Here is a 20,372-nt window from a genome sequence, read left to right as displayed (position 1 = left end):
TTTTTTGCAAAAGTTCTGTAGCTCCATTGTATTTCTCACTTAAAGTTGCCCTTGTGAGTTTAGTGCGCATGACCAAAAAAAACCCCCAAAAATAGAATCAAGTGCTGCATATCCTATCCTCTGCACCTTTTTTTTTTTTAAGTTCCCCTCTTCTGCTGAAGTTGTGGGGGAATTGTGCCAGGTGTCATGCTGGAGCAGAGATGCAGTGAGGGCCAGCAGAATGGCTCTGCTGAAACATGTTCTGCAAGTTTATCATTATTGTATATGTATTTGGTGTCCTACCATCAAAACTGGGCTTCAGCTGAATCTTATACCCTGATGGATCTCAGGCACAAGATTTTGCCCGTTGCTGTAATAAAATAAATTGGCTTTGTGTTTATTAAAGCAATTGTTTTTCTTATAGATGGAATAATGGTTCAAATAACTCCAGAGATTATGGATGGCTTGCGTCAAGCTTTAAGGGGGAAAAAGGACTTTAGAATTACGTGTGGCAAAGTCGACTCTGGAGATCTGAGGGAATATGTAGAAATTTGTTGGGTAGAAAATGAAGAAAAAACAAATGTGAGGTATGATGTTTTTACAAAAGTCAAAATGTATGTTAATATTTTTCTGCAAAATGTCATCCGTTTTTTAAAAAATAAAAGGTCTGATATTGACAACTATTTGCATAATCCTCCTATATACAGAATTTTTTTCTAACATCTTTTGGCCATGCTTTATTAAAAAAATTATTTATCTGAAGGTCTGTAGATTAGTCAGCCTCTCAGAGCTGCCCTATGAACATTTTAAATATTTTATGAATTTAGATATTATGGATATTTATCCTTTTATGTGGAAGCAAACATGAATAAGGAGGACGAGAAATCTAGAAAATGTTAAGCTGCACAGTGAGACTGAATGTTTAGCAAAAGTGCTGTGTAGGAAATTTGGGTGATGACACAGTACTATTGCAACAGCCCTAGAACATGCACACATAACTGGTCACATGCTGCGGATCAGAGGAACCGTCCAGGAGTCCAGTTTGAACAAGGTGAATTCAGTAATTGATGTTTCTCACTTGCAACATTCTGTGGATTCAGAATTGGTGGTAAACAGTGACTTGAATTAAGTTATTATTAAATGTGTTTCTATGTTGCCGCAGAACTGAAGTTCTCTAGGTGGCCTACGTAAAAAATTGTAAAAAGCCTGAAAGAATAAAAAAAGACAATTGCCTTTGCTCTTGTGTATTTTGGGTCCTTCTTGCAAATGGTTGGCCACTGTGAGAACAGGGTGCCTGACTAGATGGGCCTTTGGCCTGAACCAGCAGCCTCTTCTGAATTCAACATTGCGCTCAGCTAGTGCTTAAGCAGCTGCTTGGATTTCAGACTTACATTTTTGGTCCATCCGATCTCAAATTCAGGATGGTTGACAGTAATAGATACAATTCTATATAATGTGACATGCTACATTAATTTCTATTTGGGCTGCCTTCCAGTAACATATTATGTAGGAAAAGAGTCTGACTGGCGCAATTAAAGGTAAAGGTAAAGGTACCCCTGCCCGTACGGGCCAGTCTTGACAGACTCTGGGGTTGTGCGCCCATCTCACTTAAGAGGCCAGGGGCCAGCGCTGTCCGGAGACACTTCCGGGTCACATGGCCAGCGTGACAAAGCTGCATCTGGCGAGCCAGCACAGCACACGGAAACGCCGTTTACCTTCCCGCCAGTAAGCAGTCCCTATTTATCTACTTGCACCTGGGGGTGCTTTCGAACTGCTAGGTTGGCAGGTGCAATTGACTGGTGCAATTAATGCAGTATTAATCTTGTTTCATAGAGTTACAAGCCCAATAGATGGGAAATCAATGGAAGGAGTTCCAAGCGAAAAAATTGTCCAAGAAGAATATTTTGAAATGGATAATAAACTTGTCAAGTGTACAGAAGTAAGTTAATGCTGCTGTTCTCAAAATAACAAATATTTGCTACAATAGTAAATGAAGCTTTTGCAACATTGAAAAGGTATCTGTGTGACAAAGAGATACAAGATTGCTGAATTCTTCACACTACATGCAGTTTTTGCAGTTACTCAGGAAAGCACCAGAGATGAGACATGGAAGTTGAAACTTTTTTCAGTCACTAGTATTTTGACTGATGAAAGGCAGCACACCTGCCTTTTCACGTTCTGGAAGAACATATGCAAGGGATCCCCCAGGCTTGTCTTACCAGGCACGAAGAGATCATTTTGTAGTGATCTCTATCTCATATGGAAGTGGATACCCAGGCAGGTTCTTCAGTATGATAAGAGTATGTGGTGTATGTAAAGAAAGACCAGCTGTTATTTGTATTGCTCTTCTTTATGGTTTTAAATCAGAAAATTTATTTTAAAAAAGAAAAAAGATTCTACCATAAAACAAAAGCTGTTGGAAGGATATTTTATCCGTTTACTCTTTCAGAGACATTTTTACTTGTCTATTCTCAGGTTTGAGTACTTAAGAAATGAGTAGAGGTTGGGTCTGGGATATTTTTAAAAAAACACCACTCTAGAATCTTTGTAGGATAAACAAAAAAAATTCCTTCCAGTAGCACCTTAAAGACCAACTAAGTTTGTAGGATAAGGATCACTTAGGTTCAGACATTGAATTCTTTTAGACTTATATTCCCTTTCAGCCCAATACTTTGGTTTATACTGGCTTTGCATCTACTCCATTGTTAGGCAAACTCTTGCTAATAGCAGCATAAATGTCTGAGTTAGGGAATGGGACAGATAGTCTGGGAATTAGGGGTGGGAGGAAGTACGACTTAGAGCCAACAGTTGGAATTGGCCTTTTGGGAAAGGCATTTGTTTCTGCTTCCATATTTCAGAATGTTAATCTGCATTTTGAATACATTTTTCTTCTCCAATAGTTGGATGAATTCACACATTTTGTTTTATTTTATTTTTTTAATTCCTGCATCTGTCTTGTCCCTTTGCAAATTCTAGTGAACACCATTGATCCAACATACCTATCATTGAATGTTCTCGCTGCTGCAGTAGTCATTTTAATTTTAGCGAGAAAAAGTCTACTATTTAGGGAAGAAGTCACTATAGCTAACTGTTCTCTAATTACATTTCAGGTGTTCTATCTCTTAAAGGCCAGTGAGGTATCCAGTCATGCTCATCAATTTGCTAAAGAAATTGCATTGGCTTCTTGTATGGCCCTCCGCCAACATCTCAAAACCCTGAAAAGTCATGGAATGAACAAGATAGGCCTGAGAGTCTCAATGGATACGGATAGGGTAACTTTTTAAAAGCTGCAGCTATATATCCATATATGTGATGCTCATACAGACATTTGGGAACTCCGTATGGAATATGCCCTATATGAACTTGGGGGGAAATGGAACAAATGTGGTATAAAAATGTATTCATGTCAATTAATATCAGTTCTTATATAAATAACTCACCAGCATTCATTTGGAAGAGATTTAAAACAGTCAAGTTCTTGCTGTACCAAAGTACTTGTTGCCTCATCTTAGAAATGAGGAACTTGCATCAGTGAGTGAAAAGACAGCCTGATATGGGCCAAATCCATAGTATTTTTTAATGACTGGGAGCTTGCATCTTCCCAGCCAGACGGGCAGGGTATAAATAAGAAATTATTATTATAAATTATAGCTAGCACTTTGGCAGATTCCATAAAAAGCTGCAGCAGGTGTCATTGACCCTTTGAATCTGCGGACACATTTGGAATTTGATAGTATGCTGTGGGCACCACCCCTTTCTGCTTGCTTACCGTATTTTTCGCCCTATAGGATGCACTTTTTCCCCTCCAAAAATGAAGGGGAAATGTGGGTGCGTTCTATGGGGCGAATACAGGCTTTCGCTGTAATTGTATTTTCCAAGCAGCGCCAGCCTCCGGAGGCAGTGCTTTTTTTCTAGAAAAATAGGTGCCAGTATTCACCATGAAGTTGTTACAGTAAGTGTCATACTTTTTAATCAAGAGAGAGAGAGAGAGATGCCAGTACTGCGTACCCTTGAGTACCTCCTGAAAAAAAAGCACTGGGTAGGGGGATATACCGTATTTTTCGCCCTATAGGAAGCCCGAACTTCCCCCACCCCAGCCCCCAGAACGGGAGCCAGAGCGATGCCGAAGCTAAGCGCAGCTTCGACATCGCTCTGGGAGCTTGCACAACCTTCGGGAGGGGTTGCGCAGAGCTGCGCCGATCCCGGGAGCGCAGGCAGCTCTGCGCAACACTCCGGAGCCTGGCGCGGCTTGGCGCCGGCCTCCGGAGGGTCACGGAGAGCTGCCTGCGCTTCCGGGCTCCGCGCAGCTCTGCGCGACCCTCCGGAGGCCGGCGCCAAGCCGCGCCAGGCTCCGGAGTGTTGCGCAGAGCTGCCTGCGCTCCCGGGATCGGCGCAGCTCTGCGCAACCCCTCCCGAAGGTTGTGCAAGCTCCCAGAGCGATGTCGAAGCTGCGCTTAGCTTCGGCATCGCTCTGGCTCCCGTTCTGGGGGCTGGGGTGGGGGAAGTTCGGGCTTCCTATAGGGCGAAAAATACGGTATATCCCCCTACCCAGTGCTTTTTTTTCAGGAGGTACTCAAGGGTACGCAGTACTGGCATCTCTCTCTCTCTCTCTTGATTAAAAAGTATGACACTTACTGTAACAACTTCATGGTGAATACTGGCACCTATTTTTCTAGAAAAAAAGCACTGCCCCATCCCTTCTGTCCTTATCCTCCCACTCTCTCCACCAGAGAGACAGAAAAAGAGAGCACACCCACTTTTTGATCTTTCAGAAGTAAAGGTTAGATAAGGTAGAATTGAAATAGGTCCTCTTGAATTTCCATGATTTCACATAAGAGTCCCACCAAAAACCACCATCAAATTAAAATTAGACTGCACAATGAAAAAGAAACAGATCTGGTGCTTATCAGCACCATAAAAATATTGATCCAAAGCAGAAACCCTAATTGACCTTCATTTTTACAAAGTATGACAAACTTTGAGTCTGAGGGGATCGCTAGTAGATAATAAAGCTAATACTGTTACAGATACAGTCGTACCTTGGAAGTCGAACAAAATCCGTTCCGGAAGGCTGCTCGACTTCCAAAACGTTCAGAAACCAAAGTGCAGCTTCTGATTGGCTGCAGGAAGCTCCTGCAGCCAATTGGAAGCCCCGTCAGACGTTCAGCTTCCAAAAATAGTTTGCAAACCAGAACACACCTTGCGGAACTTAGTGGAATGGTTCGGGAAAGGTTGATTCCTTTGTTGTTATTTCTTTTTTAAATGTTAACTTATGATAGTAAACTGCCTGAAGATTTTTGAATAGGATATATATCTAATTATTGTGTTGCTGTCTATATTGTTTGTTATGGTAAATCAAACATGTTTTTATTTTATTTTAGGTGGAATACCAGGCAGGATCTGGAGGGAAGCTTCTTCCCCAGCATTACCTAAATGATCTGGATAGTGCTTTGATCCCAGTGATTCATGGTGGGACATCAAATGCTACAAATCTACCAATGGAAATGGAATTAATATTTTTCATCACTGAATCTCTCTTAATATAACAGGCGTGTATGTTATACTGCAGTGGACTGAATTGCTAGCAGTGACCAATACCAAAGCAGTTAGATTACACTATGGATGAAATATTCAGGTTTTATTTTTTTAAAAGCCAATGATTTAGTAACACATCTTTAATAACATTTTACCTTTTTAAAATGTGAGCATGTTCCTCCTTAATGTCAACATGAAATATCATTTTAAAAACCTGACCATTATCTAACGTTCTGAAAGTTTACACTTAATACAGCCCAGTAAAAGGCAAGAAAGGATTAAAACTAGCTTGTGTGTGCAAAATACTGAAGGACATCCATCTATCATTTGCAGATGTTTTAGGTGGTTTTTTTAAATTAGATACAAGTCTGATAGGCTATTCTTAAATAGTTTTGGGGTTGTTTGTTTGTTTGTTTGCTTGTTTGCGTGTTTTAAAAAAGATAAGTGTAAGCTAAAGTGGGATATGTTTGAACAGATCAATGTTACCTAGAAACAAGGCATGTTTCTTACCATTGTAATAATTTTATAACTCTGATTTTTTTTTAATGGTATGTTTTTTAAGTGTATAATGATGCACTTTTCCAAAATTTGTCAGCTCTCATGGAATTACTTTTTTGAATGGCTAATTTTGTTATATGTTTATAATGAATTTATTGAACATAAAGATGAATACCCTTTATATTAAATACCTAATCTTTTTTCTTCTATGCTCAGATGTACAGTTTCTTGGTTTTTCCAAGAATGAGTAAGAAGCCAGATGACCCTTAAAGTAGTCATCCTGTAGCAGTAAATCAGGCATAAAGCCTGTCTGTGCGCCATTCTCTGATTTTTGAGACCTCTTGGTATCCCTGTTTATTTTCAGGGAGAACAATGTATTAAGTGTGAATTTTCATGAACGGTTTCCTGTATACAGTACTTATTTTTATACTGGGGTATTTGCATTAAATAAGCATTTATATATGAGGATAATTGATATTAGTACCTGAGAACTCTAAATACATTTTTATAATGCCTGCATAATGTTCCTGTTTGTTATGCACAGAGGTAAATTGTGTGTGCCTATGTGTCTGTTTGATTAAAGTATTAGACTGAATTTATTGCATTCTAATTGTATCTAGATGCCTTCTTGACATTCACTGGGGTATATTTATGTTGTATCAAAATACAGCTTATAAACTAAAATGTTTGCCAGTTTATGTTATGGTGGCACAGGATTTTTGGAAACGTTGAGAAATTGCTGGCCATTAGACTATTATCATTGAACCAATGCACTCCTTTCTATTCAGAATTAAAATTCTGTGGGCAAGCTAAAGTTTACAGTAACACTCATTATAATACCATATCTAGGTTCCTATATCGGTGAACAGAGGAAGACAGCTGCAGCAAAGAATGCTAAGTGTTTCAAATATTGACCCATCATATGTAACCATGGCTTGTACAACATTATATTGTGTAAAAGCAATTGTAACCCATTTTGTCATAATAGCTTTATGTTCTCTTGGAAATTGATCCTTTCAGTTTATAGATAACAAATAGCATTTTATAAACACTTGTTTTAGAACAATATTATTAGGCCTTATAAAATGTATAAATATTATTAAAATATTCATGAATGAAGCTGACAAGTACTTAACAAATGACACAACAACATTTTAAAAGCTGTGATACATTGCTTAAAGGTCCCTTTCTTTCAGTTGCTTATTTAAGTTGAACTTTATCGGTTCCCAAATCTATTTAAAGTTCCCCAGAGTAACCATGAAGTTTTCTGCCTCTGTTTTAAAAGTGAACATGTTAAGCTTATTGACTTTGGTACATTCTGGCCATAAAAAATGTGTGTGGTCTTATTTATAGTATTACAGACCATGTACAACTTGCTAAATAACCTGCTATAAGAAACCTGATTTTCAGTGTTCTTAAATGCACAGTAGAGAAATAAAGACTGGGATTTCAAGAACTTATGTGTGCCTAACTACTTCTATGTTTATGTTTCTCAGACAATATTCTCACGCTATATAGCAAGTTGCTTTAGAGGCAAATTGTGGGGGTTTAAAAAAGACAAGTAAAAATACCACTGAGAATGCCAGGTGTTTGGATATGCACAAAGTAATTCTTCAGATATTGGCAAAATGTGTGTGTTTCACATATTGAACAAATTGTCAATTGAGAAGGAAACTGGAGATATTTCTGGTCCTGTTAGTCTTTAAGGGTTATCTGTACAATATTTCTAGACTAAAACACAGAAGTATTTTAAAAATGTATGTTGTGACACTTCACTACAATTAAGTTGAACTACTTGTCTTTTTATTATAATATCCAGCCACAGACCTGAAGGGAAAACAATAAAAAATAGAATCTGAGCAAAATATGCTAATTCACATTAAAATGGTGTAATAAACAAGTATATTTTGTGTTTAATGCCTTAATAAGGGGTTGGCTTTAATAAGGTAAAATACAAATGCTATTGCACAGATTTAACTTTAATGATCTCTTTATAAATCAGTAGCAGCTTTTAGACTACCATTACTGTCATAGTACTGGAAAAAATCTTTCCCCCTTTCTATCATTTCCCCTTGGTACCACTGCTTGCTGACTCTGTCATCTTCCTCATTTTTAAGTTCAGGCAATTGCCCAATCTATACTGCCTCTTCCTTTGAATATGGTCATATAGGAGATGTCTCTTTACACCAGCAATTTTTGTGCAAGTAATTTATGTCCCTTGAAGAATGATTTAATGTTATATGATACATTGTGAAATTTATGCTCACACTTGTTCTTACCTGTTGTGTTTGTGTTGATAGACGCGGGTGGTGCTGTGGGTTAAACCACAGAGCCTAGGACTTGCCAATTAGAAGGTCGGTGGTTCGAATCCCCGCGACGGGGTGAGCTCCCGTTACTCGATCCCTGCTCCTGCCAACCTAGCAGTTCGAAAGCATGTCAAAGTGCAAGTAGATAAATAGGTACCGCTCTGGCGGGAAGGTAAACGGCGTTTCCGTGCGCTGCTCTCGTTCGCCAGAAGCGACTTAGTCATGCTGGCCACATGACCCGGAAGCTGTACACCGGCTCCCTCAGCCAATAAAGCGAGATGAGTGCCGCAACCCCAGAGTCGGCCACGACTGGACCTAATGGTCAGGGGTCCCTTCATTCATGGCCATATCTTGCAATTAGCTGCAGATCCTTTATGCTTTAAGGTCCTTTTCTATTCCTGAGTATACTTTTGCTTACCTCCTCACATTTCCATTTCCCTACATCTTCTGCTTAGCTAGGGCTGCACCCACTGGGGGAGGAAGAGGAGTGCAGGGGGAGCACACCGCCCCTGTGGGCAGCGCACCACACCACCAGGACGCACACCACACCCCTGCGAGTGGTGTGCCACGCCCCCGGGATGCGTGCCAGCCTCGCCCCCCACCTGCTCTCTGCCTCCCCCCCCCCCGGTGCTGGAGTATGAAGCTCCGCCACTGGTTGCACCAATCAATCTTTATTGCCCTTTCCAAATAACTTCTCACAGCCTTATTTACTGGATTTGGCAGGCCTTTTAACCCTCCTCCCTGTACTAAAACAAGTACAGTGGTACCTTGGTACTCGAATGGCTTGGCCCCCGAATGCTACAAACCCAGAAGTGAGTGTTCCAGTTTGCAAACGTTTTCAGAAACCGAACATCCGATGCTGCTTTCGATTGAGTGCAGGAAGCTCCTAGAGCCAATCAAAAACCACGCCTTGGTTTTTGAACGGTTTCAGGAGTCAAATGGACTCCCAGAACGGATTAAGTTCGAGAACCAAGGTACCACTGTATGTGTAGGGACTGGATGGGTAGCTCTCCTACAGTTAAAGGTGATAGTCCTATCCTTCACTTCTATGCAAGTAATCCACTACATTAGCACTACTGCCTTCTAAGTGCTATCTGTGCCATTCAGAATCCTGACAAAACTTGCTTGGAGTAGCTGTGTGTTTAATAGGCCAAAATGCAGCCCTTAGCTTCTTGTCCCCCAAGCATGCTGTGTACTACACTCCTGCCTGACTTTAAGAACTAAACTCTTATTGCTCTTGCTTTTGCAGGGTGTTTTTGTGCAGGTTGACACTTAAAGGAAACATGTAGTAATACTTACAGCTGTATGAGCAGCATTTTAAGGAGAAACATGGGATATATACTTATAAATACCTTTGCTGCACCAAAGGTATTTGTGGGACACACTCCTAGCTGCTTGCATGGGTGTAGCCAGGATTTTTGTGGGGGTGGGGTCAGGCCTTTTGTTAGGGTGGGGGGTGGGAGAACCTGTTTGCTATTGATTTTTATTGATTTGGGTGGGGGGCAGCTGCCCCTCCCTGCTCCCCCTTGGCTATGCCCATGGGTGCTTTGGGTTCCAAATAGAGTATTTTAGGGATCTTAACGTAGGACACAGCTTGCCCACTTAGAAATACGCTGCCTCTTTTGTGCCCCCTCTGCACATATGGACCTCCCAACCTTCGTCCCAATGCATTGTTAAAACCAAAAGGGGCAATATCGAGGCGGCAGTGAAGCGCGAGATTGAAAGATTTAATCCCAAGGCGGCAGATTCAGAGGGCATCCTGAGGTGGGACTCTCTCTCCCGTCCGCTCGGCGGAAGGATATGTTGGCGCTGCGCCGCAGAGGCCTCGGCGCGTGCTCGACGTAGGCGCTCTCGAGGCCTGGAAGTATCTTGGCAGCTTCCCTCCTCCCGCTACGGCCGAACATGGAAGCGCGCGAGCCGGGTAAGGTCCGTGCGCCGCCCCTCGTGGAGAGTCTTGCGCGCTCACTGGAGCTGAGGCGGGGGGGGGGGAGAGAGAGAGAGGCTCTAGCAGCCCCTTCTTCCCTTCTCATAGCCGGGTTGGTCCCGCCCTGTTGAGCGCCGGCAGACCGCCGTCTGGCTCCCAATTATTTAATAACAAAAATCACCCTCCCTTCCATTTTACTGCTGAAATTTTCGAAAAAAAGCGCGGCCGAGGAGGGCGGGGCGGGGGCGTTGTAGAAATCATTTTTTCTGTATGGAGAAAAAACTCAAGTTCCTCGGTGGGAAGTGCAAATATTTCGTATTTTGAGGGGGGGGGTGTTCTAGTAGGGAAAAAAAGCCAAAGGAGATTCCCAAAGGTCAGACCTCCGCACACCCGTGATGTACAAAGTGAGGTCAAGCATTCGTATCCGTTACAAAAAGAGAAACAATATGAAGCCACTGAGAGAGAAGGGAAGCAACGGTTGGTGGTGTCCATTTTGAAACATGAAAAAAGCGCTGCCAGGGTTAAACTAGGGCAGTCTTTCCTCCTGCTTGTTAACCTGCAGGTATTCTGGACGCCGATTTCCATTAGGTCCAGCAAACGTGGCCAGTGGTAAAATAGGGGAGACAGTGTGGTATAGTGGTTAGAGCGCTGGTTCAGGACCCAGGAGACCAGGGTTCAAATTCCGACTCGGCCACTGAAGTTCACTGGGCGACCTTGGTGCCACTCTCTCTGAGCCTCACTTAACCTCACAGGCATGTGTGGATAAAATGGGGAGGAGAAGTATGTATGTTGCCTTGAACTCCTTGGAGGAAAGATGGGATATAAATACAGTAAAGGCAAGGTCAGACACCTGATCTATCCAGTACTGTCTATACTGACTGGTGCTCTAGGGTTTCAGACAGGACATTCCCAGGATTGAACCTGGAACTTGCCACTGAGCTATGGCAATTCCCCAAAGTGATGTTGAGGGTTGTAGTCCAATAACATTTGGAGGGCAACGGATTGGGAAAGGCTGAAATAGAAACTTCCACATGTTTTTGAGTGAAGATTTCCTTCCAGCCACCATGCATTGTGGTTTCTCTTCTTTTTTGCATGCACATGCTTGGTTGGTTGCACCTGCTAGAATGAGGAGCAGGGCAGGTGTGCTGGTGCAAATATTAACCTTTTGTTCTCTATACATAAATCACTGCTCACCTCTGTGGTCAGCTTGTGTGGGTAAGTGTAACATCTGTTGTGGAGACTTGACTGGAAGACTGAAAAAAGCTATTTTGATTATTAGAGAGGAATAAATCAAGAGGATGCTGTTTTTCTAATCAGAGAAGCAATTGCTGCAATGTTACATACAAGACCCTGTGTCAGATAGTTTAATTGAAACACAGACAGAGAAAGAAATGGAGTGTCTTCAGAAATTAAACACATTACCACCTCTTAAGGTTATTGATTTGTTTTGAGGGCTATGTTGCTAATGCTCCCACAGCTTTTTTATGATATAAAACTGAAGAGCATGGACGACTGAAGAGCAATTTGCCTGGAATAACCTGGTTCCATTTGTTGACAAACCCATGCCTCTGTCGACAAAAGCAAAACCTGCCACTTACTGGATTAGATTAATCTCTTACAACTTCTGATCTGGATGGTTGGTGGATCTCTTGTTCCATGCATACATACCTCACATAGTGCTACATTGGGCCTTCTAGGTAGTGTTGCTCACCCTATGGAATGCTGTCCCATTAGATTTCAAGGAGTTAAATAACTATACAACTTTTAGAAGACATCTGAAGGCAACCCTGTATAGGGAAGTTTTTATACCCCAGCTGGAGGGGGTATAAATAATAAATAAATATTAATATTATTAATGTTTGATGTTTTCTTATGCTTTTATATAGGTTGGAAGCCGCCCAGAGTGGCTGGGGCAACTCAGTAAGATGGGTGGGGTACAAATAATAACTACTTGTTGTTAATTTCCACACATTGGGAAATCTCAGTATCATCTACACTGACTGGCAGCAACTCTCTAATACTTTAGGCATGGCACTCTCCCAGCACTACCTGGAGATGCCAAGGATTACACCTGGGACCTTCTGCATTCAAAGCAGATGCTGTGCCACTGAGCTGTAGCCCTTCCCCTTCAGAGGTTCCACTTGACTGTGATTCCTAGAAGACCCTGCTCCCTGCCTTGCAGGCCTTTTCCCACCTGGCCCAGGAGGGTGCTTTCGTTGAGGTGTGGGATAGTTGCTGCTATTGATGTTATTTTTTAAATTGTTTACAACTACTGTTTTTTGTAATTATATGGGTTTTTTGTATGTTGTAAGCAGCCTTGAGTGTGGTTTTAAGTTTGGAAAGGTGACATACAAATGAAATGAAGGACTGACTGATTAGCCTTTATGTTCAAATCTTTCCTTTATTGTCAATAATAGCTTATTTTATTCCTACTTTAATGCTAGATATTATTTCTGTTTCACATTAGTTGTCTCTATTCCCACACACACACGGCTTAATAAGCTTTTGTAAGCTGTCTAACATTGACATTTATTCCCTCCAATGTTCTCAACATAGGGTGTTGGAGTGAAAATATATTGGATTATTTCCTGAATGCCAAACAAATTAAAACAAGAGATGGAGCTGAAATCATCTGGTACCATAGAGCAAATAATAAGTTACAAATGACAGAGGCGATACAGAGTAAGTATTTGCTGGACAATATATTTGAAAACAGACCAACTGTTAACTGAGAATATGATAAAAGTGATTTATTTTAGTTTCACAATGTATCATGGAAGCACTTCTGAGGCCAGAGTTGAATTACCAGAGTGTTGCATGTGGTTTGTTAGAAGAATAGTTTGTTTCTTTTGTGATCACCAAATCAGAGAGCTACTCAGTTGCCTGGCAGCCATGCCACTTCAGAAATGCATTTCTAGCCCTTATGTTTTGAGACAATATGTGAAAAATATGAGTGCATCATAAGCTTTATGCAACATTTTCTGAAGGCATTCCATTGTGGCTGCAATTATTTATTATATAACACCCTTTAAGCAAATTTCCAAGGTGGGAAAGGCAGAGAACCTTATGGCACGAGCCCATCCTAAACAGCAGAGAAGAGATTGCATGAAGTGATGGTGGTAAAATATTTGAACCCCCAGTCTAGGTATGTGACAGCAGTGGTGGAAAACCAATGTCCTTCAAGATGTTGTTAGAGTATACCTCTTGTCATCCCATTGGCCATGGTAACTGGGGCTGATGGTAGCTGAAGTCCGGCAACATTTAGAGGGGTCACAGGTATCCTACCTGCTCGGCTACAGGTAGAGGCGTACCTAGGTTCCCTTGCGCCCTTGGTGCCCCCATCTCCATAAAAAAGCATGATGTAATTAAATAATCACAAAAGACTTAAACTGGGGGCTTAACAGCAAGTTCTATAAATGTCTACTCATGAGTACATATCACCAAGTTCAATGGGGCTTACTCTGAGGAAAGTGGGTACACAGGACTGCAGCCTAAATCTGGCATGCCAGAGGCAGGAACTTCTGAGAATGCCTCACTTCCCTTTTAGTGCAGAAAGGCACTAACTTGGAGGTTGCACACTTTACTCAGAAGTAAGCAGCACTTAAGTCGATGGCTTTTGCTCTCTGGGATAAGCATGCAGCAGCACACACACTGGAAATCAGTTAAGGTGAGAAAGAAACCAGGGATATTACGGTAGATATTTGAAGATGCCTATCATATCTTCTCTAAGTCCCTCTTTACCGGGCTAAACATACCAAATGCCCTCAACCATTTTTCATTATGCTTGGTTTCCAGGCACTTCAACATCTTGGTTGCCCTCCTCTGCACATGTTCCAGCTTGTCAATATCCTCCTTAAATTGTGGCTCCAATAACTGGACACAGTACTCCAGGTGTGTGACCAAGGCAGAATAGAGCAGGACTGTTGCTTCCATTGATCAGGACACTGTAACTCTGCTGATGTAGCCAATAATAGCAATAGTTTTTTTTTGTTTGTTTTTTTTTTGCACATCACACTGTGGACTCACGTTAAACCTGGGGCCTACTAAGACCCCTAGATCATTTTCACATGCAAACCAGGTGCCCCCTCCCCATCTTATATTTGTGTAGCTGGCTCTTCCTGCTGAAGTGTAGAACCTTGTATTTGTCCCTTAGTTTGGGCCAATCTGTTGACGTCATATTGAATCCCCATTCTGTCCTGCAACATTAGTTACCCCTCCCATTTTGGTGTCATCTGCATATTTGATGAGCATCGCCTAAATACCTTCATCCAATTAATTTATAATTTGGAATAGGTGCAAGTCTCTCCTTGTCCTTCCCTACTCCAGAACTCCCTTTTAGTGGGGACATACCATTTTAAATTACACCAGTTTAAGTTCTGGCTGAGTCCCAGTTGAGCAAGGTTGAGGGACTTGCTCCAGCATAGCCCCAGCTGCATTCAAGATTTGCCAGATTAAAATTTGTTCATTTTGGCAGATCCTGGGTTGGAATTGCACTGTAAGTCTATAATCCTAATCCCATTGACCTGGGAATAGGACCCATTTAATCCAATGGGACTTGCTTTGGAGTAGGTATGGTTAGGATTGGAGCCTAAATTGTTTGCCTTAAAAAGCACAAACATGAGAAATTAATTAAGTAGCTTCTGTGGAGTACAAAATGAGAAGAAGAATGCAATTAGTGTGCCTTTCAATTTACTGCCCACTCACAAATTAACTTGTCAACTGATTTTTTAAAGCAAAGATTGTTAAGCTTAATGTTTTAAGCTAGATACTTCTATTTCAGCAAACAACCGTGCTCTATAGTGTGATTAGGAAATATTTGTATTTATGAATATATTTAAAATAACACTGACAAGTCTATCTAAGTGAATGCAATAGTCCTGGTTTCCCCAAGCCTCCCAGATGAGCTATGTGAACAGAGATATGAATCTATGTTTCCACTGTCTGTGTCTAGTGATCTCCTTCAAGTGGATTAAACTGACTCTTAAGTGATACATAAATGTTAGATAGCAATACAATTTATCCATGACAAATTTAAATGTCACAACACTGCTTGTTTTACTTTTTCTGTTCATGTTTTTGTAAACAAACAGGTCCAGCTCACATGATAGAGGCTGATGTCCTTCTTTGTGAAGAAGAGGGAAGTGGTGAGCCCATCATGGCTCATCCACCTGAAACCAGTAGTGATAATACATTAAAGGAATGGCTGAATGAAATTAAAAACACTAGCAAGGGCATCAAGCTTGATTTTAAAAGGTATTTGGAATATATATAGATAAATGTTTGTAAGATTAAGGGTGCAGTCCTAAATGCACACATGCTTACTAAGAAGTAAGTTCCATTGAGCTTAGTGGGACTGTCTTCCCAGTAAACTTGCATAGAATTGCACAACTACAATTCTACAGTTCTGTCTTAACAGTAATTATAACATTAGATATAGCGAACAGCAAACCCGTTATTATCTCTTAAGTTTTAAAGCATTTTAGGATACAATAAAAGAAAGCATTTTGCTTAGGTTAAACATTTTCCCCTGCAAAATTCCTCAGTTCCCCCCTTTCCCACTTTCATGTGATCTGCAGCCTCAGGTTTAGTCCATTGCATTTTCTCTTAACATAATTTATACCTTATCCTTCTTATTCAATACAGTACAACAAGGCAGCTTACAAAAACTAAAATTACAGATAAAAGCAAGACCAACAAGACGTTAAGAAATGGTCACATGCAGATAGAATATATGATGTTACAATGCAGCTGTTATAGATATTAGAATAGAGCTCGAACCATAAAGCATCACACTATAATGATGTTTAATTTAACATGTACAAAAGTATTAATCATTTTACAGTCTGTTTATCATGGTTAATTTGCTGAGCTGGAATTTCATTGTGTAAGAATCTTTAGAAGCTGACAATAAAGAGCATTATATGAATCAATCCTAGTGTTACAGATAAGCGAGTAGCGCTGTGGTCTAAACCACTGAGCCTTGGGCTTGCTGATCAAAAGGTTGGCGCTTCGAATCCCCATGACGGGGTGAGCTCCCATTGCTCGGTCCCAGCTCCTGCCAACCTAGCAGTTTGAAAGCATGCCAAAAGTGCAAGTAGATTAATAGGTACCACTCTGGCGGGAAGGTAAACGGTGTTTCCTTGCACTGCTCTGGTGTCAGTGTTCCGTTGCGCCAGAAGCGGCTTAGTCATGCTGACCACATGACCCAGAAAAACTGTCTGTGGAGCGGACAAACGCCAGCTCCCTCGGCTTGTAAAGCAAGATGAGCGCTGCAACCCCAGAGTCGTTCGTGACTGGACTTAACTGTCAGGAGTTTCTTTACCTTTACTAAGATGTATCCAGATTACTTCTTGTTCTGTCTTTACAGCCTAGCAGCTGTTAATCCATCAATGAAGCTTCTTGGAGACATAAAACTCAGGCAACCGGTTTGGATTAATGCAGACATCCTTCCTGGACCAAATGGAAGTAATTGTGTAGTAGATGCAAAGGGGTTTCTAGACACTGTGATAACCTTTTTTCCAGATGTAACTTTGTCATTAGGATGGACAACTGGGTGGATTAATCTAAAATGCAATAAAGGTAAGATGAATATTGGAATGCTTCGCAAGAATTCATCCACCTAATACTTTGCAAGATACAATATCATGCAGTTAATTTACCTAACAGTATGCATTCTAGGAAATTATGTCAAGCTGTTATCATTGACATAGTTTCTATTTTAAATTTTAATTTGTGTTTCCTTGTACTTGGTCATCCTAGTTTTCTATCTGCTCCTTTCATGTTTGGGACCTCTGATGCTGTTATGCTTTCTCCCCATTAAATAACATTAGGAAAGCTGCTCTGTGTGTACAAAAGAATGAGCATGCGGAGCTGCCTGCTTAAATTAAGTGAAAGTAACTTACTGTGAATTACTGTAACATGTGGAGTGTGCCTGGGTCATGTTAAAATCCAGGACTCTTATCTTCCATATGCCTGTACACACAACACATTATGAAACCTGTTTTCCCAGCTATTTGAAAATAAATGTTGTTCCAGGTTTGTATGCTCTGAAGCCAACAGGAATTTGAGTCTGGATTTAAGATTTATGAGCTCATTTCACAGCTTGGTGCTCATTGTCTCTTCCCCTGGTGCCTAGTTCCTGAAAAATTATTTCTGATCATTAATATTTTGTGGTTGTAACTTTAAAAAACCCATGCATGCTGCTGAGATGGCAAAATAAGTTCTTGAAAGAATTATGTGTTTTGTTATTATTATTTTTTTAGGCTATAGTTTAGCAATGGTGCAAGAGATGGCCAAGATATGTAGAGATCTTACTCAGCCAATAACATTTCCTGTTCGAGCTGCTTTGGTCCGTCAGTCAGTACCTGAACTACTGTGGTTATTACAGCAGTCAAACAGGTATAGTTAACATCAATTGGGGTGATTTGGATATTGGAGACCAACTGGGAGATTGGGGTGGCATGTAACAGTATGTTCATTGTCCATTGAGCATTTCTCCCTCATAGAACTGAATGGAAAGCTTCTGTACACCAATAGCTTAGCATTAATGCTTGTTAACTACCCATTCATTTTTTAAATCAGTGTGTCAGGTATATAGTTCAACGTTTAAGTATTAAAGAGAAGGGTTGTGGCTCAATTGTAGAACAATTTGCTTTGCGTGTAGAAGTTCTTGGGTTCAGTCCCTGGTTTCTCAAGGTAGGGATGAAAATTGCCCCCATCTGAAACCCTGGAGAGTGAGTGTAGACAGTAGGCTAGATGGACGAAGGGGCAGACTTGGCATAAAGCAGCTTCTTGTGTTGGTATTATTAATGATGGACATACTTGAACAAAAAGTAATGAGCTTGTGCACATATGCTTAAAAACTGTTGACAGAATGGAATGATTGTATAAGGCAACTTCAATAAATGCAAAGAAATACCTGGTATTTTTTTCTGGCATTGTTGGAATTCCCCAGTTTGGACATAAAAAGGAACTTGGACTTAATGCAAGTCAACCATGATGCTGGTGTGCTAGAGGAAGGAGCTGTGCAATGATGTTGAGAAAATATTAGCAGAGACACTTCTATCATTTTAATAATGGATTCTGCCCATCTTAAATTTTAATATTAATGTTATTTGCTTAAGTTTTATGTAGACTTCTATGAAATTAAACCAAAGTTTTGGTGACTTTCATTCCAGATACACTCTGACAATTTGGACAGGAAAACATGATGACTATTCCGTAGAAGATCTGCTCTTCATCAGAGATAGCTTTGATAAAAGTAGAGTTTTTTATGATATCTTAGAACCACAAAAGTCTGAGTTTAGAAAGGCCATAGGAATGCAAATTGCGGCATAAAGAGAACTGGCTGTGATCAGAGTTCATGTTTATGGAACGGGGCTTTTCCATATTCCGCTTCTCTTTGCAGTGCTCCTTGCTCACCCAATCTGCTTCTCGGGGTTGGGAATTCTTATGATGCTATGGGAGTTGAGAGAGTTACACCTGGACATCAAATAGAACTTTTACTGTGGCTTTCCAGAAGTAGTTGTACTCTTAACTCCCATATTCCCTGACCACTGGTCATGCTTGCAGCGCTGATGGGAACTGGGAATCAAACAAAATATTTGGAGGACCACAAGCTCCCCATCTCTGACCTAATCTATGCAAAAAAATTATTGTTCTGGATACCATAGTGCCACTATCCCATGAATACACGAAGTATAATATACTGGAAATCCACTGATTGCTACACTTACCGCCATGATCCATTGCCTAAAGTGGAGTGCTATAATATACCCATCTTAGCCTCAGTCATGGAAACACACCTGAAGGTCTTACAGCCAGCACTTTTGATTCTGCAATACTCATCTAGTGCACTGAAAAGAGTGATGGAACAGGTAGAACTATTATAGTGCAAGCCTATTTCATCAGATTAATGAAATTAACTGATGAATAAAACTCTTACTCAGCCCATAAAAGCCCCTCTAAAGCACATAAGGTAGTCTATTTGTCATTCAGTTTATCAAGCACATGTGGGAAATTATTGCCTGGTCTCCCTTGCCCCCAAAAGATACATTTTTATTCCTAACTTTGCTGTTAGCTGCTGTCAGCGAAGGGGACAGTTAAGCATTGACTAACATTTAAGAAAGTGAATCTATTCAGTTAAACAGAGAAGTGATTCCTACCTCTCAAAAATAATTCAGATATCCAGGATTTTAGTGTAGCTGTGATCGGGCAGTAGCATTTCTTACTCCTAAAAGCAAAAGGTATATTTTTTTGACCTGAATGTGGAAACATTTTAAAAATCACCCTGCCAGTGTCAATGCAAGTCTATCTGCATTTGAATCAAGAGTTGGCATACTTAATCTCTTACATACTAGGCTGCAACATTTGATAAACATCATACTATACTTAGCATTATAATGAAACTACAACGAGTATTTTTATTCATTCTATTATTTATTTCAGAGTTTTTGTACCCAGCTCTTCCACTGGAGCAAAGGGTGGTTTACAACACAACATACAGTATAAACAGTACTATAATCTAAAAACAAAATAAAATCATACATCCATTATAAAACAGCAGTACTTAGCCTCAACTCCAACTAGCAGCAACACCATCTGGTTTTAGTTTGATTCTGCTTCAAATTAATGTTTCATTGAAAGCAACTGCCACTTCAGTACATAATTCTTAAACATGTATTCCCTTTTAGTCTTCAATGCTCAAGTCCCATGCTTTTAAAACTTTTACAGAAGGCAAATTCATATCCATCCACTTAAAATGTCATTTTTTTTCTTACCTGGATGTTAAGCTTATTGTGTTTTCTTCATTATCCACCTATTTGTAATCACAGAGCCTTTGGTTACAGTTTGAGTAGATTTATTTCTGTACTTTCCATAAACCTACTTTATGTTATCTCATAGAGCTCCCATACAAAGCTGGGCTGTTGTGCTTGGAAACTGAAGAATGTTATCCTTATGGGTGCATGTTATTTGCTTTATATTACCAGCATTTGTGTGCTCTAGAAAATACATAAATGAAACTGTAATCATTCTAAAATGATTTGATGTTGCAGAAATCTCTTTCCTCAGACTCAATAAAACTGTTTTTGAAATTACCAGCATGTCTTTGATACAGTTTCTCCTACATT

At 40.5% G+C, this 20,372-nt stretch overlaps 2 protein-coding genes across 11 annotated transcripts in view; both read left to right on the top strand.

The window, feature by feature from the left end:
* Positions 1–7,468, top strand: part of ZFYVE16 (zinc finger FYVE-type containing 16) — a 28,412-nt gene extending 20,944 nt beyond the window's left edge. For all 4 annotated transcript variants that reach the window (XM_028749354.2, XM_028749352.2, XM_077936265.1 and 1 more), the window contains 4 exons: positions 404–566; positions 1,813–1,918; positions 3,090–3,251; positions 5,361–7,468. In XM_028749354.2, coding sequence (XP_028605187.2) covers positions 404–566; positions 1,813–1,918; positions 3,090–3,251; positions 5,361–5,525 — 596 coding nt within the window. In that variant the 3' untranslated portion in view covers positions 5,526–7,468. The remainder of the gene's footprint in view (positions 1–403; positions 567–1,812; positions 1,919–3,089; positions 3,252–5,360) is intronic.
* A 2,497-nt stretch (positions 7,469–9,965) lies between these two features.
* On the top strand, positions 9,966–18,978 carry FAM151B (family with sequence similarity 151 member B). 7 transcript variants are annotated; one of them, XM_077936264.1, is made up of 7 exons: positions 10,834–11,457; positions 12,799–12,924; positions 14,038–14,133; positions 15,333–15,495; positions 16,610–16,821; positions 17,505–17,640; positions 18,420–18,978. In XM_077936264.1, the coding sequence occupies exons 4-7, from the start codon at positions 15,344–15,346 to the stop codon at positions 18,577–18,579; spliced, it is 660 nt and encodes a 219-aa protein (XP_077792390.1). In that variant the 5' UTR covers positions 10,834–11,457; positions 12,799–12,924; positions 14,038–14,133; positions 15,333–15,343; the 3' UTR covers positions 18,580–18,978. The 7 variants fall into 7 exon arrangements, with proteins under 7 accessions (XP_028605189.1, XP_028605191.1, XP_028605193.1 ...); XM_028749356.2 differs by lacking the exons at positions 10,834–11,457; positions 14,038–14,133 and adding an exon at positions 9,966–10,239; XM_028749358.2 differs by lacking the exons at positions 10,834–11,457; positions 14,038–14,133 and adding an exon at positions 9,966–10,244.
* The last annotated feature ends 1,394 nt before the right edge of the window (positions 18,979–20,372 follow it).

The sequence above is a fragment of the Podarcis muralis genome, chromosome 11 (assembly GCF_964188315.1).
Source record: "Podarcis muralis chromosome 11, rPodMur119.hap1.1, whole genome shotgun sequence".
NCBI lineage: Eukaryota > Metazoa > Chordata > Lepidosauria > Squamata > Lacertidae > Podarcis > Podarcis muralis.
Note: the sequence above shows the minus strand (reverse complement) of the source record. Positions and strands in the feature narration are given on the sequence as shown.